General features: G+C 50.6%; 1 protein-coding gene, 1 long non-coding RNA gene and 1 pseudogene across 5 annotated transcripts in view; 2 read left to right on the top strand and 1 right to left on the bottom strand.

Annotated features, from left to right (window-relative positions):
• RAP1GAP (RAP1 GTPase activating protein) overlaps positions 1-26,934 on the top strand; it is a 78,487-nt gene that overhangs the window by 21,402 nt on the left and 30,151 nt on the right. For 3 of the 4 annotated variants that reach the window (XM_088671491.1, XM_035120247.3, XM_060276292.2), the window contains exons 3-7: positions 9,961-10,060; positions 20,156-20,191; positions 21,853-21,900; positions 22,808-22,846; positions 24,128-24,313. In XM_088671491.1, coding sequence (XP_088527617.1) covers positions 9,961-10,060; positions 20,156-20,191; positions 21,853-21,900; positions 22,808-22,846; positions 24,128-24,313 — 409 coding nt within the window. Of the gene's footprint in view, positions 1-9,960; positions 10,061-18,416; positions 18,833-20,155; positions 20,192-21,852; positions 21,901-22,807; positions 22,847-24,127; positions 24,314-26,934 lie in introns of those variants that run through there. The other variant, XM_088671490.1, reaches the window with a different exon arrangement.
• LOC148685242 (ATP synthase peripheral stalk subunit F6, mitochondrial pseudogene) lies at positions 859-1,184 on the top strand (annotated as a pseudogene).
• On the bottom strand, positions 24,989-26,622 carry LOC148685241 (uncharacterized). Its single transcript, XR_015950428.1, has 2 exons — positions 26,237-26,622; positions 24,989-25,763 (listed from the first exon to the last, which is right to left on the bottom strand). It is a non-coding gene; the product is annotated as an uncharacterized LOC148685241 (long non-coding RNA).

Here is a 26,934-nt window from a genome sequence, read left to right as displayed (position 1 = left end):
GCAGTGCCAACGCTGTGCCACATTGCTCTTCAGGAAGGGAGAAATCCGCTCCTGGCATTAAGCAGACGATAGATATATCTATCTATCTGCCTCGAAGAGAAGAACGGACTTTACTCTCGTTTCTGGGTAACGTTGGCCAAGAACTGATTTTTTCCCCTCCCCCTGTGGGCAGATGATGATGGTAATTATACATGATCTGTAGCCATTTCCTGCCCCCCCCCACCTCTCTCTTACACACACACACACACACACACACAGAGAGAGAGAGAGAGAGAGAGAGAGAGAGAGAGAGAGAGAGAGAGAGAGAGCAAGATTTTCTGAAGAAAGTAGGAATTGTGCAAGAAGGCTCCAGGCCTGGATTTGAGATGTTCTGACGGAGCCCATTAAGGCTCGCTGCTTCCGATCCACCGCACTTCCAAAATCCTTTTAGGTGACTCCTGGAGGGTATGTTTCTAGTCCCCAGAACTTCTTCCATTTCTGTGTCTTGAGATGTGTTTTGTGTGTGTGTGTGTGTGTGTGTGTGTGTGTTTGTGTTTGTTTATCACCAACTCTGAAATGAAGGCGGCCCTTGCACCAAAGGTGGTTTTTGCGTAAATTGCCGCCATGGGCGGTTGGGCTAGCTCCCTTCATCCCGAATTGAATTCTCCTATTCTCCCCCTTGGATGCTCTCAATTTTAGCTGCTCTCAGGTCCAGACAAAGAAAGCTTTCCTGCTGCTCCAGAGGGTAGGATCCAAGTCGGGGGTTCAAATTGCAAGAAAGGAGATTCCGACTAAACACCTTGAAGAGCGGTCGTCGATCCGTTTCCGGTGGAGGAGCAGGGACAGGAAGCAAGGAGCTGAAATTTCTACAAATACATCATGATTCTCCGACAGCTCTCCGGGTTTTCTTCTTGCTTTCCGTTCCGCAATCTCCTTCCACTTGCATAGAAATGTTGGCTTTTGGGCCATTGCTTTTAGTAAGTCAAAGGAACTTAGTCCTGTGCAAGAAACTCTTTTCGGACAAGATCAGAGAATATAGCACAAAGAGCCAGAAAAGGGGTGGCCCTGTTGATGCCAGTCCAGAATATGAAAAAGGCTTACATGAACAAATGGTCAAGCTCCAGCGGTTGTATGGTGGTCGAGATATGACCAAATTTCCAGAATTCAAATTTCAGGATCCCAGACTTGAAGAGGAACAGAAGTGATGTGATAGAAGGTGGGGCCTGCCTTCCCTCTCCCCCTAATTAAGCTTCAACTGCAGGGGGCATCGACCTCCTTGGGGCCTGTGACATCACTGCCCTCTTCCGTTCCTCTCTCCCAATTAACCACCTCCCGCAGCTACCCCCCATGACATAGTGCCTCACAAATAACCCAGAGATGCATTTTAAATAAAAGGACACATTCTACTCATGTAAAAACATGCTGATTCCTGAACCGTCCGCGGGCCGGATTTAGAAGGTGATTGGGCCGCATCTGGCCCCCAGGCCTTAGTTTGGGGACCCCTGGGTTAGAGTGTTGGAGGGACGCGGGTGGCACTGTGGTCTAAACCACAGGGCCTCTTGGGCTTGCCAATCAGAAGGTTGGCAGTTTGAATCCAAGCGACAGGGTGAGCTCTCATTGCTCTGTCCCAGCTCCTGCCAACCTAGCAGTTCAAAGGCACGCCAGTGCATGTAGATAAATAGGTACCACTGTGGCAGGAAGGTAAACGGTGTTCTGGTTTCCGTCACGGTGTTCCATTGCGCCAGAAGCGGTTTAGTCATGCTGGCCACATGACCCGGAAAGCTGTCTGTGGACAAACACCTGCTCCCTCGGCCTGAAAGCGAGATGAGCGCCGCTACCCCATAGTTGCCTTTGGACTTAACCGTCCAGGGGTCCATTACCTTTGACCTAGAGCAGGCATCCCCAAACTGCGGCCCTCCTGATGTTTTGGCCTACAACTCCCATGATCCCTAGCTAACAGGACCAGTGGTCAGGGATGATGGGAATTGTAGTCCAAAACATCTGGAGGGCCGAAGTTTGGGGATGCCTGACCTAGAGTGTTGGATGATGACCTGAGAGAGAGAGACCAGGGTTCAAATCCCTGCTCAGCCATGCAGGAAACTGGGTGACCTCAGGCCAGCCACTGGCTCTCAGCCAAACCCACCTCACAGGGTTGTTGTGGGAATGGGGTTGCCAGACTCAATAGAGGACAGGACTTCTGTGCCTTTAATTGCCCTGCTCTCTTTTGAGTCTGGAAACCTTAAAGAGAAACCAGCAGACCCTTTGCTTGGAAATTAAACAAAGGGTCTGCTGGTTTCTCTTTAAGGTTTCCAGACTCAAAAAGAGAGCAGGGCAATGAAAGGCACAGAAGTCCTGTCCTCTATTGAGTCTGACAACCCTATGTGGGAATGAGGAGGAGGAGAGCCACAGACACTGTCTGGAGCTACTTGTAGGAAAGAAGGTGCGATATAAATGCATTAAATGAGGAGGGGGGCTGTTGATTGATTAATAAATAAGCCGTTAACCGTCTTGCTTTTCCAAAAGGTTTGCTTTCCAGGTCGTGATGGAGGTTCTCCCCCCAGAGGGAAGGGCCTTCTCCGAAGGTAGCTGTGCACCACAGCATGCATCCTGCAATCCTGCAGTGGGTTGGTGGGGGGGTTGGTCCCTCTCCACTCCCCTGTCCCTGGGTAAGGTGAAGCCTGGGAGCACACGGCCAATTCTGGCTGCTGGGAGCTGCAGTCCAGTGTGTTGCAGGCTGGCCAGGAGGCTGCTGAGTTTCTCAGAGCAGCCTGGCTGTTAATGCCAGAGGGTCCTGGTTTTATTTTGCTTTTGGCTGAGCAATTGCTGTTGACATTTTAGAATTATTTTCCCCAACCTTCAGGTTTGGGGTGGGGGCGGGGACGCCACCTGGTGGCCTCTTGTGGCTACTGCAGGGAGTGTTTTTCAGGAGCCGGAAGAGATTTTACAGCCACTGAAGCTTTTGTGGAGTTTGCCTGTGTTTATCCTCAGTCCACACAAGCAGCTCTGGAGTGCAGGCCTTTCGACCGCTGCAAACTCGGCTCTTTCGCCACAGTCAGAAAGGCCCAGCAAGGCTTCCGATGATCAGTTGCTGGAAACTGTAGGAGGGGAGAGTTGCTCTTGTGTTCGAATCCTGCTTGCAGGCTTCCCATAGGCCTCTCGTGGGAGAGAGAGAGAGAGAGAGAGAGAGAGAGAGAGAGAGAGAGAGAGAGAGAGAGAGAGAGAGAGAGAGAAGGGATAAATATAAACCCTCTCAGCCTCCTTGAAGGGCTGTGTCTTTCTGCTTCTCTTTCACTCCTGTCACCAGCAGTAACTAAATGCATCCATCTCCCCGCTTCTCTGCATCCAACATCCTCCTTACAAATTATAATTCCCCCTCCAGGATATATATATATATATCTCTCTCTCTCATGTCTTTGAGGGAGCATGCCTGGTCAAGAGGTTGTAGCCACAGCTGTTTGCGGCCTTTGCAGAATTAGCTCCAAATTTGCATGAAATTTGAGTGAGTGAGTTTTATTTAATGCAGATTGAAACAGCAGCGGCTCTGACTCCATCAGGTCTTTTACTTGTTGGTCTTTCCAGGGGAGGGGAGACTTCATGGTGGTTTCTGAACACATTTCCCACCCCTAAGTTCCTTTTTCTCCTCCACCCTGTGGATTTTTTCTTCTTCAAATCTCCACCACCATTTAAGAGCTCAATTCACCTTCAGTTTTATTAATATAGAATCATGGAATTGTTGGAAGGGATGCAGTGCAGGAATAGATTATTATTATTATTTTAAAAAAAGAGGATTAGAGAGATTCATGGAGGGGAGAGCTATTGATGGCTACTAACCACAATGGCTGTTCTCTGCCTTCACAGTTGCGTTGCTGGGAACCCCATGAAGGGAGAGTGGCCTTGTGTTCAAATCCTGCTTGTGGGTTTTCCTTTGGGGCACCTGGTTGGCAACTGTGAGTAGATGGACCCAGTAATCAAAAAACAAATTAAAACACAGCGTTGTCTCCAGCTAAGCTCTTGGGCTAGATGCCTTGAAATGAATGACCTAAAGAAATCATGTCCATTAATTTCAGTGGGTCTACTCTGAGTGCAATTAACACAACCCACTGTCAATATAGTATTTTGGATGAACACCAGGGCCAGCTCTAGGTAGACCCCTGGTGGTGCAGGGCACCATGGCGCCGGCCCGCCAGGAGGGCACCGCGAGCTGCGTCCGCCGGTTCGACGTGCAGCTGCGCCCGCCCACCCGCCCACCGCGCTGGGAAACGGGGCGGGGGGGCGCCGGAGGGATCCGTCGTTCCACGGCACCAGGGGCGCTTAAGACGGCCCTGATGAACACAGTAGCGTGTATATATTTGTTCTGTGTTGTATTGTTTTAATTATGGCCTGATTTTATTTTCTTGCTAATGCAAATTGAACTGAAGCCTCCATCGGCTGTATAGGAGATGGGCAAAATTAATATTTGTTGGAAGCCGCCCAGAGTGGCGGGGAAAACCCAGGCAGATGGGCGGGTATAAATAAATAAATAAATAAATAATAATAATAATAATAACCTTCCCAACTCAACACTCTTGCTGCCCAGAGATGCAGGCATTGTCAGAGTTGCGGGTCGCCTGGCCAGCAGGTTTAACTCTGAAGGTGTTCTCCCAATGAACATACACTTCTCCCCCTGAGATAAGAGAGGCTCTGGGTTCAAGAGGTGCCTTTGCTGTGCAGAAACTTTTTGCAGGCTTGGGGAGGGGCTGGATTGGGCCTGAATGAGCTCTGGGGCGGGGAAGCAATGTTACGGGGCGAGAGCCTGGCTCAAGGCGAGGGAAAATTGCCTCTTCCTCTCCTCAGGGTCTGAATATTTTGTCTGTCTGTCTGTCTGTCTGTCTGTCTGTCTGTCTGTCTGTCTGTCTGTCTCTCTCTCTCTCTCTCTGTGTGTGTGTGTGTGTGCCTGTGTGCCTGTGTGCCTGCGTGTCTGTGTGTGTCACTGTGAGGCTTAAATCACATAATGTCATAACAGAGTGTCCCTGAGCACATGCGGATAACCTTTCGCTTGCAGTCGGAGCCTTTAAGCTGTGATTCCTGCATTGCAGGGGGTTGGACTAAATCAGGGTTCCCCAAACTTGGGTCTCTGGCAGCTTTCGGACTACAACTCCCATCATCCCTAGTGGCCTAAGGATGATGGGAATCGTAGTCCAAAAACAGCCGGAGACCTAAGTTTGGGGAACCCCTGGACTTTTAGATGATCCATTGGATGACCCTTCCGATTCCATGAATCTTTGGTTCTGTTGATCTGGGACTGGGTGGCGAGCTCACACAGCCTAGGGGCAAACTTTGACCCAGGCTGTGTACATTGAAAGCACAAGACCTTCGCTCCCGGAAGACTTCTGGGAACTGTAGCTTGCTGAGGAAACTGGACGCTGCAACTCTTGGGGTGTGTGTGTTAAACTACAGTTCCCAGCAGCCTTTGCGGGAAGCCACATGCTTGGAAGGCTCACCCCTGCAATTACGCAGCCATTTCCAGGAATTAAAGCAACAGGAGCAGCAACCCAGTGCGCAAGGATCTGTTTTGATCCGATGATGCTGAGTGCTTGAGTGAAAGGAGAAAAGGGAAAGGGCTTGGCCACCTCCCCCTCCGCAGTTCATGATTCTTTGGGAGAAGATGGCACCATGATGGACATGAAGGCAGAAACCCAGGAGGCAGTTTTTAAAACAACAAATAAATGTTTCCCGCCCCCCAAGGGCATCCCTTTGCTCTGGCTGTCACTCTGCCACCCTGACAGTGTGAGCAAACAAACAAGGCTCTCCTGTCAAGCTCATCTACATCTGCTGCATATGCAGAGCAGGCAGCTCTCCTGTTTTGCAAAAACAGAGTGGGGGGGGGTTGATGCTGGGGGGAGTCAGCAGAGGATGCTCTGAGCAGCCCCAGGAGGAGGGGAGAAGCCCAGCTGGTGAGAGGCAGGTCTCCTGTGAGCAAAAGAGGGAGGCAGCCTGGCTGGAGCCACACGCACAAAAATTTATGCATTCGCTCAAATGATTTTAACAAAAGATCGCAGCAATAATAATAATAATAGGACTCTAAATCAACAACAGTCAAATTTGTGCAGGAGGAAGCTATCCGTGGCTACTAGTCAGAATGGCTGCGCTCTCCCTCTGTTGCCAGAGGCAGTGAATGCCAGTCGCTGGAAATCAGAAGCTTGGGAGCGTGACCGTTGCGTCCAGCGCCGCTTGTGGGCTCCTTCCCTTTGGGGGCATTGTGAGAACAGGATGCCAGACAAGATGGGCCAGTGGCCTGATCCAGCAGGATCTTAGTTTCTTTTGATTCCTAAATGGAGCCTCCATGGACAGAGTCAGTCTACCTTAGAATGGTGATCAAGAATGAGAGGTGGCTATTGCTTGGGAGCTTCCCAGAATGGACATCTGGTTGGCCTCTGAGAACAGGATGCCTTGGATGATATAATAATAATACGGTAATAATAATAATAATAATAGTTGTTGTTGTTGTGTGGACAAAACTCTGAGCTCACGTAACTGGGACAGGACAATGGTGGCTGCTGCTGTGCCAGCATAGGATTTTTGGATGTGTCAGATGCTGGTGACATCCGAGACCTGCAGGTTGGTTTATGCAAAGGCACCTACTGCCTGCCCCTTGGTCTCTGAAGCCCGAGGCCTCTGCCTCCGGATAGGGCCGGCCCTGATGGTGGGCGACAGGAACAGCAGGCACCCAGAGCCTTTGGAGCGAGCGGCGGTTTGAGGGCTCCCCCTGGTGGACACAGGGAGAGCCTGGATTGCCAGGAGAGGATTCATATCACCTCCTCCCTCCTCTGTGCGGGAGGCGGGAGTTTGGAGCACGATTTGTCACCATAATTACCCGATTACCCGATGGTAATTGCCAATCAATTACTTGAGCCGCCGCCTCCTTGTCCCTCTCTCCCCAGCATCCCGTTGCCATGGAAACTCTTGAAGTAGCATCGTGTCTCTCTTCTGCCTCTCTCTGCCACGTAGGCCACAGTTGTTGCTGCTGCTGCTGCAACGCCAGGGGCCTGCCATGGTTGAATCCTGAGCTTCAGAGGGAGGGAGGGAGGGAGGGAGGGAGGAAGAGAGAGAGAATGTGTGAGCTTCACATTATATCAGGCAGCCTCCGATGTCATGGACTGGCTGGATGCGGAGGGGGGAGGCCTGAGATGCAACATGCACCCCACCACCCCCAAAATGAAAGAGTTTAGTGTGCATATTCCTGCCTTGCAGTGGGTTGGACTAGATGACCCTCAGGTTCTTTTCCAACTCTGCAATTCTATGATTCAGTCTATGGCATGCAGCCTGAACTTTGAATTTCTCTATTGCTTGATGTTTATTGGTGCCACTGGGTGGCGTCCCTTTCCCAGTTAGGAATCTCTGATGAAAATCCAATTAACACAGGAGAAAACCAGTTGAGGTGAGGTGTTGTTTTTTTTTTTTTTAAGAACTGCAAGTGCTTCTTAGATACATGTCACAGAATCGTAGATTTGGAAGGGCCCTCGAGGGTCATCTAGTCCAACCCTCTTCAATTCTAAAGATTTAAACCTTAAATCTCCTTTTTTACAATTTCAAATACTCATTTTACATCCTTAAAGTATCAATGACTTCTCTTTCCGTGGTTCATTTTACATGTCTTAAATCCCTGCATATTTTACAAAAAAACTATACCAACCGGTTTTCCATTATTGCATCCATCAAAACCTAATTACACTGCTGAATTTATCTTAATGGAAAGAAGATAAAGTCCCGACCAGAGATGAATGGCAGATTAAGTTGATGGATTATGCCAAAATGGCTAAAATGACCGGAAGAATCGTAAATCAGGAAGATCAAAATTTTAATAAGGAATGGGGGAAATTTATAATCTATCTAAAAAAACCATTGTAAACAGCTAAAACTGTTAGTAGGATTGGAATAACACATGTAGTTTAATAGTGAATTTTGGACACAATGGAGAGGTAGAAGATTTGGATTATCATAAAAGATGAGGAGGAAATGATTAAGAGTAGGACCCACAAAGGGGAAGGGAAGCCCAGGAGATTCTTTGGCATATTGTTTCTATGTTGTACGTTGGATATGTGATTGTAAAACTTTAATCTGAAAACCAAATAAATTTATCTTAATGTTGCCTGCGTATTCAGCTGTATACAGTTATTTCCCATATATTCCATAAACGTTTTCCAATCTTCTTTAAACATATGTTCTTCTTGTTCTCTTATTCTATATGTTAATTTTGCAAGTTGTGCATATTCTGTCAATTTAAGTTGCCATCCTTCTTTGGTTTGGACTTCATAAAGATTTAAATCTTGGTGGGGTCACATCTGTGTGCCTCCAGATGTTGCTGGATGCCCCGGCCGTCCCTGAGCATTGGCCATGATGGCTGCTGTACATTGCAAAAGGGGGTCCCCCAAAATCTGGAGTGCCATAAATGATCCCCAGCACTGATCTAAGACCTCGCCAAACCCCACACCGAGAGGCTGCTTCATGTTTTAAAGCCGGGGATGTCTGACCGGGCAATGGCAGTGCTCGCCTGAGCATATGCAGAGTGCCTTTTGCCGAACCCCTGTGAGCGCTCCTTCACTCTTCCCATAATCCTTTGCCCCAGCTGCAGGCAGGCTCCAGAGCAGCAGAAGTAGCTGCAAAGGATTCTGGGAATAATCTGATCGCCCAACGGTCAGTGAGGTGGGGTTGGTCACATGGTTCCTCCCCCCTCCCCTCTTCCGTTTCCGAAAATTGGAAGCTGTTCTTGGTGGCCCACAAAACTCCTGATTCAGCTTAATAGCCGGGATGAGAAAAATAGGAAATAAAAATGGCCAGTGCTGGCAGAGCTACCTGGACGCTCGGATAATTTCTATATAGAGTGGCTTCTTTCTGACGCTAACTCTAATGTGTCAGCGAAGGTAGCCAAATTCTGTGCTAGAGTCATAAAAATTCGGCCTAATCTAATTAGCAGAGTCCAAATATCTTCAGAACATCTTCAGGACTAGCTAAAGAGGACCCAGTGTTATTAATTGCTGTAGTCTACCTCCCTAAGTAGTAACACTCCTTTTAATCAGTTTTCTTTTAAACAATTGTTAAAAACTATATTTATTGCCTATTTTTAGATTATTACTGTTTTTCTTTTATTGTTTTATGTATTGCATATTTATGTGTGCTGGTCAAGAACCGTAATCAATCAATCAATCAATCAATCAATGGCCAGTGTCTCAGTGAAGGGGAGAGGTGATTGGCCGATTGGAGTTGGGACGATTGAATTGTAGTTGAAAGGATTTTCAACTATGACGGCTGCAATTCTATGATTATGCTCCCTGCTGCCTTCCTCCTTGAGGTGCTTTTAGGAGCCAGGAAGCTTGAAACTTCTGGAGAGCGGCTGCCAGCCAGTGTAGACAATAATGAGGCAGAAGAACCCACTGTCTTGGTAGAAGGCACCTTCCTGTGTTTTAAGGGAAGGGCCCTAGCTCAGTGGAAGAGCATCTGCTTGGCATGCAGAAGGTTCCAGGTTCAATCCCTGCCGGCAGCCTCCCCAGGTAAGGCTACCTATCTGAGACTCTGGGGAGCTGCTGCTGCCAGTCAGTGCAGACAGTACTGGGCTGGATGGGCCCAATGGTTTGACTTGATAGAAGGCAGCTTCCTAGGTTTCTATCCAAATCAGCCCTTGATTCAGAACCATGAGGACTGGGTTCTTATTTTATTTTTAGAGGACAGAAGCTCATGTGCCTTTGCTTCTAGAAGGTTCCGGGTTCAATCTCTGGGGAAGAGACTCCTTGTCTGAAGCTGCTGCCAGTCATTGCAGGCAATACTGGGCTAGAGGAACCAATAGTCTGGCTGGGTGAAAGGTCCATCTTCCCCCAGGCTCGCCTCCACGCTCAGATCCTCTCCGGACAGCCTGGACGTTTTCCATCTCTTCTGAACTCGAACCCGTGACCCTTGGGCTCCTGGATTCTGTCCCCTCTTCTGACAGGACTTTCTCTCTTTCCCCAGCAAACACAGTGATGGGCCGGCCGGCATCTCCTTCAGCGGCCCCTTAGAACTGCCTCCTGTGGGCGCCAACCCCCCTCACGCTGCTCTCCACCACCCCAAGGTAAGAGACCCCATCACTTTTCATTTTCAGGGGGAATCGTAGAGTTGGGAGGGACCCCCTAGGTTTCAATCCGCTGAAATGCAGGAATCTCTTTACCCAACGCGGTGCTTGAACCCGCGACCCAGAGATTAAAGAGTCTCATGCTCTACCAGCGGAGCCATTTCACCAGCTCAGCGAAAGTGCCCAAGAGTAGCGGGGCTGCCAGTGGGTCTTGTTCTCTGCCACCAACCTGCCGCTTAGGCAATGAGCTGCAAGGAACAGATCGGCTTTATTTAAAGCCTCTGCCCCACCCTCAAAGTGTGGGGCGAGAAGATGGCTGGTCCTGCACCCAGGCATCCTCTCCCGTCCTGGGCAAGTGTCGCTTCCTGCCATGGGGCTGAAGGAGTTCCTTGTGCCCTAAGGGAGCTGTGGGGCCTGAACAGCAGAGGAAGGCAGGGAGGGTGGCGGGAAGGGAGGGGAGGACCAGGAGAGACCCCTATAGAATCATAGTTGTTCAGTCCCAGCTCCTGCCCACCTAGAAGTTCGAAAGCACGCAAAGTGCAAGTAAATAAATAGCTACTGCTCCGGCAGGAAGGTAAACAGCGTTTTCGTGCGCTGCTCTGGTTTTGCCAGAAGTGGCTTAGTCATGCTGTCCACATGATCCGGAAGCTGTCTGCAGACAAACGTCGGCTCCCTTGGCCAGTAAAGCGAGATGAGCGCCGCAACCCCAGAGTCGTCCGCGACTGGACCTGACGGCCAGGGGTACCTTTACCTAAGGGGTCCAGGTGGGTCATCTAGCCTAACCCCCTGCAACGCACTTGCCAGTCAGCACAGAAGGCCCCAGGTGCCATTCCCTGGCAGCATCTCCAGTCTTTCTCCTGCCAGTCCGTGTAGGCAGTATAGTGCTAGGTAGTCTGACTCAGCATCAGGCCCCTAAGTATGATGATCAGCCCTTGACTCAAATCCATGAGGACTAGAATCTTGCATTATTTTGTGGGTGGTAGACCTGGAGTACTGGAGGTGGGCACCAAGCAGCTTCTGGTTACGAAGCAACCCCTTGAGGCCCAGAGCACCCACCCACCCTGCTCCCTTCTCCACAAAGCAGGGTTCCCGGCTTGGCAGGGGGTTGGACTGGATGGCCCTTGTGGTCTCTTCCAACTCTATGATTCTATTCTAAGCTGAGTAATGCCAAGGGAGACCTCTCTCTCTCTCACCCAGCAGGGCAACCTGGAGAAGGTGCCTGCTACCTCCACCTGCCTCTGGTTGCATAAGCTGAAGTTCTGCCCCCTCCCTCCCTCCCTCCCTCCCTCCAGCTCACCCCCCTTCTCCTCCCCTAAGGTGGGGGTCTTGTTACAAGGCAGGTGGGGGAAGGGGCTTGCTGATTTGTGAGGCTTGCAATGCTTTGAGTCGTCCTCCATGCGCAACTCCCACCCCCCCCGCCCGCCCTGTGTGTGATGCATAGCTCCCGCTTGTGGGTGGTCCCCATGGCAACCGAGGCGCCCCCGCAGGTCTCTGGGGTGAGGAGAGCCTGAATCATTAGGGCTCCGGAGGAGGAGGAGGAGGAGGCCGTGCCCTTGGCCCAGTGAGGGGCCACTTTGGCATTCGGGGCAGGATTCCTGCTTGCCCTCGGCCGCCTTGCTGCCTGGCAGCGATGGGCACCGTCTCTCCTCCGTTGTTCGAGGCAGATGAGCTCGTGGGCACCCCGTGGAACTGAATGGGACGGAGGAAGAAAGGGGTTTCTGCACACAGCGCAGACTTGAACTGTGGAACTCCCTCCTGCAGGAGGCAGGGATGGCTGCCAAACCCAGAGAATTGCCCAAACCCACATAAGGCTGTCAGTGGCTACTGGGAGGTACTAATGTTGACTGTTGCTGTTGCCCTCAAGGGCCTGCTTGTGGGTTTGGGCAATTCACAGGGTTTGGCCCCTGTGAAAACATGAGGATGGACCAGATGGGCCATTGGCCTTATCCAGCAGGTTCCTCTGACATTCTTAGCATCTTTGCTTCCATGCACTTGGAATTTATCCTCCAAGGGTGGTGGGGAGTGCAGAGCAGGAAATTCATAGAATCAGAGAGTTGGAAGATTACCCCCAAGGGTAATCTAGTCCAACCCCCTGCAATGCAGGAATCTCAACTAAAGCAGCCATGGCAGGTGGCCATCCGACCTCTGCTTAAAAATCTCCAAGGAAGGAGAGTCCACTACCTTCCAGGGGAGAAAGTTTTTCCATATATTTAGTTGGAATCTCCTTTCTTGTAACTAGAAGCCATTGGTTTGAGTCCTATCCTCCAGAGCTGGAGAAAACAACCCTGTAGATATTTGAAGATGGCTATCATATCTCCTCTCAGCCTCCTCTTTTCCAGACTAAACATACCTAGCACCTTCAACCATTCCTCACAAAGCTTGGTTTCCAGACCCTTGATCATCTTGGTCTCCCTCCTCTGCACACATGCCAGCTCGTCAACTTCTTTCTTAATTTGTGGCACCCTGAACTGGACACAGTATTCCAGGTGTGGTCTGACCAAGGCAGAATAGAGTGGTGCTATTACTTCCCTTGATCTAGAATCTGGACACTAGAATAACTTTCTTTCTTTCTTTCTTTCTTTTGCTTCTGCATCACACTGTTGCCTCATGTTAAGCTTGTGGTCCACTAAAACCCCTAAATCTTTTTCACATGTACTACTAGTAAGCCAGGTGTCCCCCGTCTTACATTTGTGCGTCTGGTTCTTCTTGCTGAAGAGCAGAACCTTACATTTGTCCCTATTGTAATTCATTTTGAATTTCATTTTGAATCCCGATTCTGTCTTTTGCTACCCCTTCCCGTTTGGTGTCATCTGAGCACCCCCTCAATTCCTTCAAACAAGTCATTTCTAAAGACATTGAACAACAACGGGCCCAGGACAGAAGCCTGCTAACTTTTTTTCCAGGATGACGGGGAACCATTAATGAGTATTCTTTGTGTTCAGTCAGTCAACCAACTACAAATCCAGGGCCGTCCCTAGGCCCGGGCTGGGTGGCGCAAGGCGCCAGGGCGCCTGGCCATCAGGGGCGCGGAACGCTGGTGTCTGCCTCCGCGCGCCTCTGCTGTTGAGCGGCTTCAGGCAGCTCTCCGGAGGCGCGCAGGGAGCGCTGGCCTGGGGCCGCCTGAACAGCTGAGAGGCACAGCACGACGACCCCAGGCTCACGCTCCCCGCGTGCCTCTAGAGCTTAGTGCAGGGAGCGGGAGCCTGGGGCCGCCTCCTCTGCGCCTCTCAGGTTTTTTGCGGCTTCAGGCCGCTCTCCAGAGGCGCGCAGGGAGCGGGAGCCTGGGGCTGCCTCCTCCGCGCCTCTCAGCTCCCCGCGCGCCCTTCCTGCCTGCCTCACTCATTGGGGGGGGGCCCCGCCGGAGGGATCTTGGCACCAGGGCACCAGATATGGGTAAGATGGCCCTGTACAAATCCACCTAATAGTTATCTCACCCGGTCCATATTTTACCAGCTTCTCTGCAATAATGCCATGGGGGACTTTGTCAAACGCCTTACTGAAATCAAGATACACTATATCCGCAGCATTCCCCTGATCCACCAAGCTTGTAACTCCATCGTCTGGCATGTCTTCTCTTTGAGAAACCCAAATTATAATGTAAAAAAAACACTGGAGTGTGTGTCCTTGAGCGTGTACCACTTCAGGGCCTGCCTGCCCGCCTGGGTGTTGCTTCTCATGCCCACCTCCAAATCCTTGTTTTAGACCAGGGGTCAGCAACCTTTTTCACCCGTGGGCGAAACTGTCCCTCAGACCATGTGGTGGGCCAGACTATATTTTGGGGGGAAAGAAGAAGAACAAATTCCTATGCCCCACAAATAACCCAGAGCTGCATTTTAAATAAAAAGACACATTCTACTCATGTAAAAACACGCCGGTTCCCAGACCTTCCGCAGGCCAGATTCAGAAGGCGATTGGGCTAGATCCGGCCCCCGGGCCTTAGGTTGCCTACCCCCCCCCCCGTTTTAGACTCAGTTTCCCTCCTTTTCGAAATGGGGAGAGCAGGAACAGGAGGCAGCCTCTGCAGAGACCCAAAGGCTTGCTTCTCTTCTCCCTCCCTCTCTCCCGCCTCTGAGATGCAAATGAGGCACACAGAGAGGTGAAAGGGCTCCTTGTTTGCGGCTGCCAATGTCAATGGAGCAGAGTCCTTCGGCAAAGGAAGTGCCTGCCTGGAATCTCCTGCCCCCCTCCACCTTCCTCCTCTGGGAAAACCACCAGCAGAAATGCAGGGAGGAATCCCAGCCCCAGCCTATGCCGCCTTAGCGAAGTGACTTCACAAGCCTGGGCAGTGTGACTCTGGAGGTCCTGGGCTGCCCAGACAACAGGACTCACTGATGGGGTGCAAAAGAAAGCAGAGCAATATGTTTGGTACCATCGTGGCAGCAGGAGTTGCTGGAAGGAGGCATGCAGAGCACCACCCAACCACCTTAGGGACCCCACTCCAGATTTGTGTGGGTTTTACTCCCGAGCCTTCTTTTCTCTCAAAGTAAGGCAGCGGAGGTTTTTATTTATTTTTTATTTTCATAGATTTCTTTATTGGGTTTTTCAAATTAAAGTTTTACAATCACAAACACCCACCATACAACATAAAAACAAGATTCCGAAGAATCTCCTGGACTGCCCTCCTCCCCTTTGTGGGTCCTACTGTTAGTCCAGGCATGTCCAACAGATAGATCGTGATCTACTGGTAGATCACTGGACGTCTGTGGTAGATCACTGGCTCGCCCCGAAGAAGCTCAACAACTTTGGCAAATCTGCCCTGCCCTCCTAAAAAAAATGGGGCTTTCCTCCCTAAAAAAGCTTAACATTGCCCTGAACCCCCCAAAATGGGCCTTCCTCCTCCCTAAAAAAGGGGGGTAGATCACTGCCAGTTTTAAACTCTGTGAGTAGATCACAGTCTATTGGGAGTTGGCCACCCCTGTGTTAGTCATTTCCTCCTGCATCTTTTATAATAATCCAAATCTTTTACATCGCCATTATATCCAAAATTCACCATTAAAACTACAAGTGTCATTCCAATCCTGCTAACGATTTTAACTGTTTACAATGGTTTTTAAAGGTAAATTATAAATCTTCCCCATTCCTTATTGACATTTCAGTTTTCCCAATTTCTAATTCTTCTGGTCATTTTAGCCATTTTGGCATAATCCATCCACTTGATCTGCCATTCTTCTCTGGTTGGGACTTTGTCCTCTTTCCATCTCTGGGCTAGCGGAGGTTTAGGGTCAGAGTTTTCCTTCTCCTAGATGGGCTACCTTCTCCGGTGGATGAGCGCACCTGCCCCTCACTTCCTTCTATGGCATGTGCAGAAACTGCCTTCTGACAGCTTCTAGGAGCCACAGGTGAGTGCTGAGTGCAGGGTGGGGGACAAAAATGGACAAACTACCCCATAAAGGTAGGGACCCAGGTGGCGCTGTGGTTAAACCACTGAGCCTAGGGCTTGCTGATCAGAAGGTTGGTGATTCGAATCCCTGTGACGGGGTGAGCTCCCATTGCTCTGTCCCAGCTCCTGCCAACCTAGCAGTTCGAAAGCACATCAAAATGCAAGTAGATAAATAGGTACCGCTACAGCGGGAAGGTAAACGGCGTTTCCATGTGCTGCTCTGGTTTGCCAGAAGCGGCTTTGTCATGCTGGCCACATGACCTGGAAGCTATACGCCGGCTCCCTCGGCCAATAATGCGAGATGAGCGTGCAACCCCAGAGTCGGTCACGACTGGACCTAATGGTCAGGGGTTCCCCCCCTACCCCATAAAGGGGATGACATGTCGCTTGCCAGAGGTAACACCCTTCCCCTAACACCCCATACACCTTCCCCAGGATTTGAATCTGTGTTTCCTTAGAAACCAGCTTGCCTTTCTTCCAAGCTGGGGAGAGCTCAGAGCAGCTGCTTGGCATGCAGACGGCCCCGGGCTCGATCCCCAGGTAGGACTGGGAGAGACTCCCCAACTTGAAATCTTGGAGAGCCTTTGCTGCCGGTCTGTGTAGGCAGCACTGAGCTAGATGGACCTATCTCCTGTCTCAGTCTAAGGCAGCTTCCTGTTTAAGCCAGCCCTTCAGAACCGTGAGGTCTGGGATTTTGATTCATTTTTTAAGAGAAGGACCACATCTGCATGGTGGAGCCCCTGCTGGGCCTGCAGAAGGAAGGCCCCAGGTTCAGTCCCCTACTGGCAGCATCTCCTGCCTAAATCCCCGGAGGGCTATTGCCGGTGTGGGGCAAGACCTGCCACTGGGCATTGGCCTAATCGACACAGGCACGACACCGACATCTCTATGAAACAGAAGGTTTAAGAAATGAGTCCTCAAATGCATGCTTGTTTGGGCTCAAAGAAAGGTGGAAGACTCCTAGTATTTAAGACAATATTGCCCTGGACTCTGCACAAAGCACCTTCCTATGTTTGTCTCTGGAGGGCGGCTTTGCTTGCTGGTGGTGAGGGAGGCACTCGGCGCATGCTCAGAGGGCCATGCCCAATCATGACTCCGTTTGTGCCGGGCTTAAGAATCCCAAGATTTGAAAGAGATTCTGGCCCTGGTGTGTGAGAGAATCAACTCCACTCTGAGAAGAGGGGGAAATGAGGGAGGGGTGGTGCGTGGTGGTCTTGGGGGTATCATGAGACACCCCTCCCCCCTGGGCTTCAAGGACCTGAGAGTCTATTGAGCATCTGCTGTCCTCACTTTCCCCATATCAATTAAAGGATCAATTAACTGGTTAAAAGAGCACACTTAATTCTCTCTAATTAACTTGCTTTGGTAGCCTTAATTGCAAATACAGACGAGGTGGTTGGGGGCGAGGGGAGGGGGAGAGAAGGAGAGGATTATTATTATTTCCTCAGTTCTGCTTTCACAGAGTTATGGCTGGAGGGTGTGTGTGTGTGCGCCCCCCCCCCCCTGTGTAACTGAGAGATCTTGGATTCCTTAAGAGAGAATGAAGGTCTGTACGTACCTTTAAGAATCATAGAATAGCACCATTATTACCGATAAAACAGAAACAGCTTAAAACATGGGGGGAAGGCAGGCATTAGAAAGCAATCCTAATAAAATCAAAGCACACAAACATATATCATACTTATTTAAAAAGTATAGATAATCACAATAAAAACACCACAGCCTTCCCTTAAAACACAGTTGTAGTGTTGGAAAGGGGACCCATTGGATTATCTGGTCCAACCTTATTGTCATTTTAGGCCTTTATGCCAAGCATAAAGGAGCCAGTGTGGTGTAGTGGTTAAGAGCGGTAGACTCGTAATCTGGGGAACCGGGTTCGTGTCTCTGCTCCTCCACACTGTTGAATTTATCTTAATGGAAAGAAGATAAAAGTCCCTACCAGAGAAGAATGGCAGATTAAGTTGATGGATTATGCCAAAATGCCTAAAATAACCAAAAGAATCAGAAATCAGGCAGACCAAAATTTTAATAAGGAATGAGGGAAATTTATTATCTTAAAAAAACACTGCAAACAGTTAAAATCGTTAGTAGCATTGGAATAACACTTGTAGATTAATGGTGAATTTTGGATATACAGTGGTACTTCTACTTACGAATAACTGTACTTACGAATGTTTCTACTTACGAATAGAGCTCCGTCCGCCATCTTGGATGCTGTTTAGATAGGATTTTTTCTACTTACAAATTTTTAGATAGGATTTTTTCTACTTACAAATTTTTTCTCCCAATGCATTCCTATGGGATTTGATTTACAATTTTTTTCTACTTACAAATGTGCGTTCGGAACGCATTAAATTCGTGAGTAGAGGTACCACTGTAATGGAGATGTAAAAGGTTTGGATGTTTATAAAAGATGCAGGAGGAAATGATTAACAATAGGACCCACAAAGGGGAGGAGGAAAGTCCACGAGATTCCTTGGAATCTTGTTTTTATGTTGTATGTTGGATATGTGATTGTAAAACTTTGATTTGAAAAAGCAAATAAATTTAATAATAATAATAATAATAATAACAACAACAACAACAACAACAACAACAACAACAAAAGACCCCCAAAATATAAGCACTTAAGTAAAACAATTTCTTAATGCCAAATGATAAATTTTGAGAAATGATGTGAGATGCTCTTCCTTCTCCTCCTCCAACCTCTTCTTCGCTGCTTGTGAAACTTTCCTTTCTCCAGATGTGAGTCCTGGAGAGAGAAGCTCTTTTTCCTGTTTGGAGGTGAGGGGAATCCTAGCAGCGATGCGCCTCCCTCCCCCCCCCCGCGCACCTTCCAGACTCCCTCTCTCCTCCCATTCATCCCCCTCAAGTGTAGGCCAGTTGCTATGGCGACCCCAGTGGTCCAGGCCCCAGCCAGCCAGCTTCCCTCCCTGCCTCCCTCCTCCCATCTCTCTCTCTCACACACACACACACACACCCGGGAAGGGTTGCATCCGGCTGCAGGGACCTGCCTCTCCTCCGGCAGCACCTGGCTCCACGCCCAAAGAGTACACACAGCGCAGCAGATCCCCGCAGATCCGCCAGGCAGGCAGGCAGGGGAGAGCCCCTCGGAGGCTGCCGAGCTGGCTTCCCTCCTCTCCCCGGACTCCTGCGAGCAAGGAGGCGGAAGGGAGCTTTCGCCATGGAAGCTGCCCATCCCGCGGCAGAGGCACAGAGCCTCCAGCGCCCCGGGCCGGGTGTGGGCAGGATCTGAACCCGAGACCCACGAAACAGCAGCAGCAGCAGCAGCAGGAGGAAGGCTGATGGCCGAGTGGCAAACCCTCCCGGGGACCCCCGGGCTGCCTCCTCTTCCTCCTCCTCGGAGGGAATCCGTAGGGGATGGCTGGAGCGTGAGTTAACCCCTCTATGGGGGGGGGCCTGTGTCTTGGCTTTAGGGGGTGGCGGCTACCACAGCCTCTGGGGGGAGGTGTCTGGGGGGTCCCTGCTCCTGACGACCCTTGACTAAGGGGAGCAAAGAGAGCAGGCCAGAAAGGTGGGTGGGTGGGAGATGGTGGAAGGGGGTGGGGAGGCAGGAAACATACAGGAGTTTGGTGGTGGTAGAGGGGGGGGCTCTATCTGGTGTTGGTCCTACCCAGAGTAGACCTACAGGGCTTCCCACTGGGTGGCCGCAGTGAGGGCTGGGCTAGAGGGGCTTCCTTTGGCATGATCCGGCTCTTCATGCACTTTCATGGAACCTCCAGGTCCAGAAGCAGTCTATCGAGATTCCTAGGTTCTTAGGGGTCTTTGGCGAGAACGCTGGACTAGATGAGTCGCTGGCTGTTTTCACTCATTCAAGTGGATTATGTAGGGCCATTGATTTCAGTGGGTCTACTCTGAGTAGCCAGATCTTAGGCAGGCGGGCCCAAGTGGCGAATTCAGAAAGCAGAGTTGTCTTCCCCGGGTCCCTCTCTCTCTCTTCCTCCCCCTGCCAAGCTCTGACCTCCTTCCAAGATAAAGTCATCAAGCCAGCTTTGTGAGGAGAGGGCCTGTTAACCCTTTGTGCGCTGCACTTCTGGGCTCTCTCACCTGCTGCTGCTTTGTGCAAGGGGGGGGGGGCAGGGCGACACTGAGCTTCTCCTGGGTCCTGGTGAAGCAGCCGTGTTTGTGGGGCACGGGGTATGCCCGGGACCCTACAGATTTGACAGCTGGGGAGGGGTGAAGGAGATGCGGCTGTGGATTCGCTACATAGACCCTCTCTCAGACTCAGTGCCACCTCTGTGAAATGGGAAGAAGGCCAGCCCACCCCGCAGGGTTGTTGTAAAGGACCGTTAACTACCATTATTGCCAGGGTTGCTGTTAGGGGGTGGTTTGAACCCTTGGGGTGTTTTTCTGGTTGGCGGACGTTGGCTGGGCCCAGATCCACTAACCCTCTGACCCCCAGTGATGCTCAGACGCGCACCCCACCACCTTAAAATTTTCCTGGGTGACCAGTCACTGCCTCTCTCAGCCTAACCTACCTCGGAGGGTTGTTGTGGGAAATTGCCCACAGTCTTTTGAATATCCCTGATTCTTGCAGAGTTTTCAGGTGCCTGTTTAAGAGTGGATCTTGCCAACTCGCAGGCTGTATTTAAAGCCTCTTTTGGGGGGGGGAGGACAGGTTTTTTTTTGGGGGGGTGACCCCCCCATGCAGCCAACCATCACACATTACTTCCTTTCTCCCTGATTTCTTGCAGAACACAGAGCTGTTTGAAATGATTGAGAAGATGCAGGTGAGTCAAATTTATCTGGCAAGACCTGCCTGGACTTGCACCCGGGTCTGACAGAGGTAGACCGGAGGTTGACCAGACACTCGGGGCAGTCTAGGGAAAATGTGGGCAGGACAGGGGATAAAGGTGCTTTTAGGACAGGGAGATCTTTGGGCTGGAAGCAAGGAAGGCAGGGTAGGGAGAGGCAGCTTTCGAGAATGGCCTTCCTCAATTTGGCGGGGTTTGTGTGTGTCTGTTTTGTACTGCAACTCTCAGCAGACAACGCAGGATATGGTCAGGACTCTGCACTTGTAGAGTCGGAAGGGCCCCCTAATGGTCATCTAGTCCAACCCCCTGCAATGCAGGAATCCCAGCTCAAGAATCCCTGACAGGTGGCCGCCCAACCTCTGCTTAAAAACCTCCAAGGAAGGAGAGCCCACCGCCTCCCGAGGGAGTCCGTTCCACTGGAGGGACATGCGCAAAAAGGCATCTCTTTGTGCGACGTGATGCAAATTTATACAATTAGTCATAGCACAAAGATGGTGGATAGAGAAAAGTGGCTTCTATGGAAGCTGAATGATAGAAGATTCAAGACAGATGAGAGTCCTCCTTCGTGCTGTGCACAGTTAAACTGTGGAACTCCCTCCCACAGGAGGCAGCGATGGCTGCCAACCTGGATGGCTTTAAAAAGGAGAATTAGACAGATTCACTAGCCTTGACGGCTATGCTCTGCCTCCACAGTTGAACCCCAGTTGCTGGAAACCACAGGAGGGAAGAGTGCTGGGATGCTCAGATCCTGCTTACAGGATCCCCGTAATATGCACCAGGTTGGCCGCTGTGGGAATAGGATGCTGAACCAGATGAGCCGCCCCCTTCGGCCTGATCCGGGAGCCTCTTCTTACATTCTCAAGCTGGCAGAAGCTGCTCTGGGAAATTCTTTCACAATAAAACGCCAAATGACTCACAGGAGCCTGGCTGGTTGTGGGGCAGGACAGGGTGGGGGGCCGGGTGGGAGACGACTTTGGTATTGCTCAGTAAACAGAAGAAAGGACCCCAGATCTGTGCATTTGTGAGAGAGAATCAACAGTTGCAAAGGGAACAGACCTCTCATTTTCTCTGCCTCCACCCGCCACCTTTTCAGGGATTTAATCTGCAGGAAAAGGTGGTTTTGGAGGATTCCTGGCCGCCTTGAAATCGCAGCTTCCTGGAAATGGTAGCTGAGGCTGTGGCATGCTCTGTGTACGCTCAGAGGGGGTGCCCTCCAGGGGTTTTTCAGAGAGGGGCTGCCCCAACTGAGAGAGAGGTGATCCTTGATGTCAATTCTAGGCCTGAAATGTGGAGGAGCTTTGACCTGAACTCCCCCCCCCCCAAAAAATGCCACAAACCTGGCTGTTTTTAAAAGCAGGGAAATGGACAAGCGGCTTCAATTCCACGTACAGAAGCGTCCTCTCAGAGGGCGCATTTCAGAGCCGCCTCTCTGTCAACATACTCCTTTGTCCTGCAAACATCATTGTCCCTTCCCGCCTTGCCTGTCCTTGTGCCAAGCAGGATGTGTTGTCCTCCTCCTCCTCCTCCCACCTTCCCCTGCCTGTTCTCCAAAGCAAAGGTGCTCTTGGCTTGCATCCCCGGGGGGTGTGTGTGGGCATGGCCAGGGGTTGGCTCTGACCCTCCCATATCTCTTGCAGGGCAGCAGGATGGATGAACAGAGATGCTCCTTCCCTCCTCCGCTGAAGGTATGTCCCTCCTTTCCTCCTCCTCTCGGGTACCTGTTGAGTATTGGGGAGGAGAGGGCAGCCCCAGGCAACCCGGGCCTTCCCGAGCGCTGCCCCCCATCTGCTGGGAAATGGGGCCTTGCAGCCTAGAATGGGTGGGCGTTTCTGCAGTGGGTCTCCTTCAATAGGCCAGCCTTCCTTTTCGCTCAGGTTTTGGGGGCTCCACAGCTGGCAGAGGCCCCTCTGTCCCCCTTCCCCTGCTCACCTCTGGGAGGTCTCTCCAGCCAGGAAATGCAGGGATGATTGCAAGCCGCTGTGTGGGGCTGTCACCCGGTGAGAGAGATCTGTCTTGCCTCAGATACTTCCAAGGAGTGGGGCTGGGGTTGTATCGCCTTCAGGCTTAGAGCCACTGCTTAAGGTCCCGGGCTCGATCCCCCACTGGCAGCATCTTCAGGTAGGGCTGCTTGAAATCCTGGAGTGCTGCTGCCGGTCAAGGTTGGCAACACTGAGCCATATGGCCTAGTGGTCATAAGGCACTTCCTTGTTTAAATCAGAAACATGAGGACTAGAATCTTACTTTAATTTGTGGGGACAGATGCTGCCGGCCAGTGTTGGCATTGCTGAGCTAGATGTTGGCAGCTGCTTACGTTCTGGCATCCTGTTCTCCCCACCCCTGCAACACACACACACACACACACACACACACACACACACACACACACAAGTCCTGCGACCTTTAGGTAGAGCACAGCTGGTACCTCATTCTGCCTCGTTTCACCTCCAGATCCTTGTGGCAAACCCATGTGGCACAAGTCAAGGTGCCCAGCACCCATCCATGTGGCTGGCAGCCTTTGAGGCTTCCTTCAAATCATGCAAGGAGCCGAATTTTTACAAGTTGGTTGACCCGACTCCACTTTGTGTTTTGCAGACTGAAGAGGACTACATCCCCTATCCCAGCGTCCATGAGGTGAGGAGCAGGCCATGTCGCAGGGAGAGGGGGAGGTTTGTCTTCTGTGGGCTGTGGTGGCTCTTCCACAGGCAGGAGCAGTCTACCTCTGGAAGGGCAGTTGCTTGGAGCAAACAGAAATAAGTGGGCGGGTGGAAGCCGTCGCACCCGGAAGCGTCGAGTTGGAGTTGGCTGCTTCTGGGAGAGTGATGGGTTCTACCCAGCTCAGTTTGGCTCATGGAGAAGATTTGGAAGGAACGGCCCTACGCTAGTGATGGCCCTCAAGTCTGCTCTGAGTCATACTGGTGCGGGATGCTGCCCAGTAAGTGGGGCATTGGTCTGAAGCAACGGTAGCTCGCTGTGACTTGTCTGCTGAGCATTTTGAGGATAAAATCGCTTGCATCCACCGGGATCCTGACTCGGGATCTAGTCTAGTCCTGTTGTGTTGGATGAGTTTCAGTTGGATCAGGCCTGAGGATGTGGACAAGGGCCTCGGATCGGACAGGGTGACCACTTGTGCCCTGGGCCCTTGGTAACGGTTGATAAAAACTAACAGGGAGGGAACAGCTGGCTGGGCCAGGGAGGTGATTAATCCCTCCTTGCGAGAGGAAGTGGTCAAGGAACCCGTCCACCAGCTTCGGCTGGTGGCCCAGTTGTGCCCCTATCTGGACAGGGGTAGCCTAACTTTCAAGGTTAGATTACTGCAAGGTGTTAGACATGGCGCTGGAAACTTCAGCTGGTGCAGAAATCAGTGGCCATTTGGCTCACCAGGGCAAGAGAGTTTGGCAGTATAAGCAACTGCACTAGCTGCCAATTAGTTTCTGGTCCCAATTCAAAGTGCTTTAAATGGCTCCGGACTGCAACACCTCTCTCCATATGAACCAACCCAGCCCCTGCAATCAGCATCTTTGTGTGTTCCTTCCATGAGAGGCCCAGATGGTGGAAACACAAGAACAGGGCTTTTTCTGTGGTGGCTCCCGTTTGCAGAATGCTCTCCCCAGGGAGGCCTGCCTGGCGCCTTCATTGCATATCTTTATGTGGCAGGCAAAAATTGTCCTCTTCCCCTTTGGCTAATGAAACAAACCTTAAAACTGTGGGGAGGGGTATTGTTTTCATTTGTTACTATGGCATGCATTTTTGTGTTGGAAACTGCCCTGTGATCCTCAGATGAAAGGTGCTACAGAAAATTAATTTTAAAAAAACTAAAATTAAATAAAGAACGAGGCACTTGAGAGGCAAACCCCCAGTGGACCATTCCTGGTTATCTACAGGCACTTCGGTCTTCTCTCACCCCTCTTCCAGGTTCTGGGCCGAGAGGGCCCCTTCCCCCTCATCTTGCTGCCCCAGTTTGGGGGCTACTGGATCGAAGGCACCAACCACGAGCTGTCGAGCATCCCTGAGACAGAGCTTCTCCAGTCCCCGACCTGCAAGGTGAAGTTGGAGAGCAACCACACAGCCCGGCTGTATCGGAAGCACTTTCTGGGCAAGGCAAGTCTGTGCCCCCTCTCCAGGTGACGACACCCTCCCTAACTCCTTACGGCTCCCACCCGCTTCCTTGACAAAACACCTGAGCAGTTCCGATTGGCCAGTTTCCATTCAGTTCTAAGCTGCAGACACACCATGCATTTGAAGCATGTGATTCCCCACTCCCTGACCATCAAAAAATCATAATCGTCATTGTAATAATAATAATAATAATAATAATAATAATAATAATAATAAATAATTACTTATACCCGCCCATCTGGCCGGGCCTCCCCGGCCACTCTGGGCAGCTTCCAACAGAATATTAAAAGCACAATAGAACATCAAACATTAAAAACTTCCCTAAACAGGGCTGCCTTCAGATGTCTTCTAAAAGTCAGATAGTTGTTTATATCCTTGACACCTGATGGGAGGGCGTTCCACAGGGCTGGCGCCACTACCAAGAAGGCCCTCTGCCTAGTTTCCTCACAGCAAGGGAACTTCCAGAAGGCCTTTGGAGCTGGACCTCAGTGTCTGGGCTGAACGATGGGGGTGGAGACGCTCCTTCAGGTATACAGGGCCGAGGCCATTTAGGGCTTTCAAGGTCAGCACCAACACTTTGAATTGTGCTTGGAAATCATATTGTTAAAAATGCTAGGAATTGTAGCCTGATGAGGGGGTGAACTACAGAACCCAAGGTTTTTATTTATTTTGCTTCGTTTATTGCCACAATTCACCCTAAGGTCCCAGGGCGGGTTTAATACAATATGAAAAACAATTCAAAGCAACTTGCAATTATAAAACCAAGGGGGGCCCCAAATACGATTTGATTGTAAAACAATAATAATTCAAAGCAGTTTACAAAGAAAATAAAACATTGAAAATTTCAGTAGGAACAATTAAAAACGATTTAAAACATTTTCAAAAAATAAAGTCAGCAGTACATTAAAAACAGATTAAAGCACACATCAACATTCTACGTGCCTGGGCAGGCTTTGCCTAAACTAATATGTTTTTAGCTTCCTGATGTCAATAGGCAGGGAGTTCCAAAGTTTTTGCACTGTCATACCGAAAGATTGATTCCGACTTGCAAGCTTCTGTCAGGTCACGTGGTCCACAGCACGTTTGTGGATTTGTGTCCAAAGACAAGGAGACGGCACATCCTTTGCATTAAATTATATTGATTTTTAATTGCATTTTTATTGCTGCTTTTAGTTTTAGTGTATTTTGTTTTGTTGCAACTTAAATTCTGGAATTCAAAATGTGAAATGCAATATATAAGAAATCAAAGGGGCCGTTAAAAGCACAAATAGAAATCCTACAAGATCCGGCTCAACTGGTTACAGTTGCTCTGACAGGCAGCCAAATCTTTATGTGGTTCGTCAAGACCCTTCATGATTTCCACATGGTCCATGGCCCCTTGGTGTGTGTCCCCAAAGCAGGCAGCGATAGGCGCACATAGCAATTGGTCAATCTGTGGGAAAAATAAACAATCCAAGCTAAAAAATTCATATCAGGGAAAGATAGCCAGTAACAGAATAAAATAAATTCTTTGATAACCTCTGTACGAACAACCTGACAGCCGGGCGATTGATAAGCGTCAAGGCAGGGAATGTTTAGCGCCGAATGAATAAGTTAATGCAAGGCATAAACGTTTCCATCAATAGATCAAAGTCAAGCGGGGAGATTAGGTGCAGAGTCCCACCTGAGGGCCAAAACTAGTTGGGTTGTTTTTTTTGGGGGGGGCAGGAGGAGGACACCTCAACTTGGCATCTGGAGCCTTCAGCTAAGGCAGGTGTGGGGAAGCTTTGCTGCTCTGGATATTTCCGGACTACAGCTCCCATCATCCTTGACCACTGCCTGGGCTTCCTCAGGCTGATGGGAGTATGCCACAGGTTTCCCCATCCCTGAAATAGACCCATCACTCGCGTTCACTGCCCCGGTTACCTTCCTCGGCACTGTGCCTTCTCCTAATGCTCGGATGGACAGCCTGTGACCCTCAGATGGTGCTAGACTCCAGCCCCCATCATCCCTGTTAGCCATACAGCTGGAGGACCAAAAGTTGCCCATGTCGGAGGTGAGGCTTCCCTTCCTGTTCTGGTCCACTTTCCATGTTCTGTTTGCCAACAAATTGTTTTGGAGGGCTTTCAAGGGCTGCGGCACCCAGCTGGCAGGCTGGCCGGGGTCACCTTCCTGGTCCAGCAGGTCCGCGGCAACATGGGGGTGAGCTTGTGAGGATTGCCCTCCTCCTCTGGGCATCGCCAAAGTCCTCTGAGCAGGCTAATTGCATTCCAACCTGTTGTTTTCCTTCTTTTCTCTTTGCCGTCTTCGCCAAGCGGGAACTGCTCCTTGTGTGCCAAGGGCGGGGCTCCGGGCTGTGCCAGGGACGGCCTGGGTAGCTTTGTGCCACCCTGGGAGTGCAGAGCGTTTATCGCTCCAATTTCCCCTTTTCCTCCTCTCCTCCAGCAAACATAGGTCCCAAAGTTTGAGGCTGATTAGAAAATGCCCACGCTGTCAGAGGCAGTAAATACTCCTGGATATCACTTGCTGGAAACCACAGGAGGGGAGGGGGCTCTGGCAGGTTCCCTTTGGGGGCAACCTGGTTGGCCAATTTGAAAACAGGACGTGGCGGGACTTGGTTGCAC

This window comes from Zootoca vivipara, chromosome 6 (genome assembly GCF_965207765.1).
Source record: "Zootoca vivipara chromosome 6, rZooViv2.hap1.1, whole genome shotgun sequence".
Taxonomy (NCBI): domain Eukaryota; kingdom Metazoa; phylum Chordata; class Lepidosauria; order Squamata; family Lacertidae; genus Zootoca; species Zootoca vivipara.
This window is presented reverse-complemented; position numbering and strand designations above follow the sequence as displayed.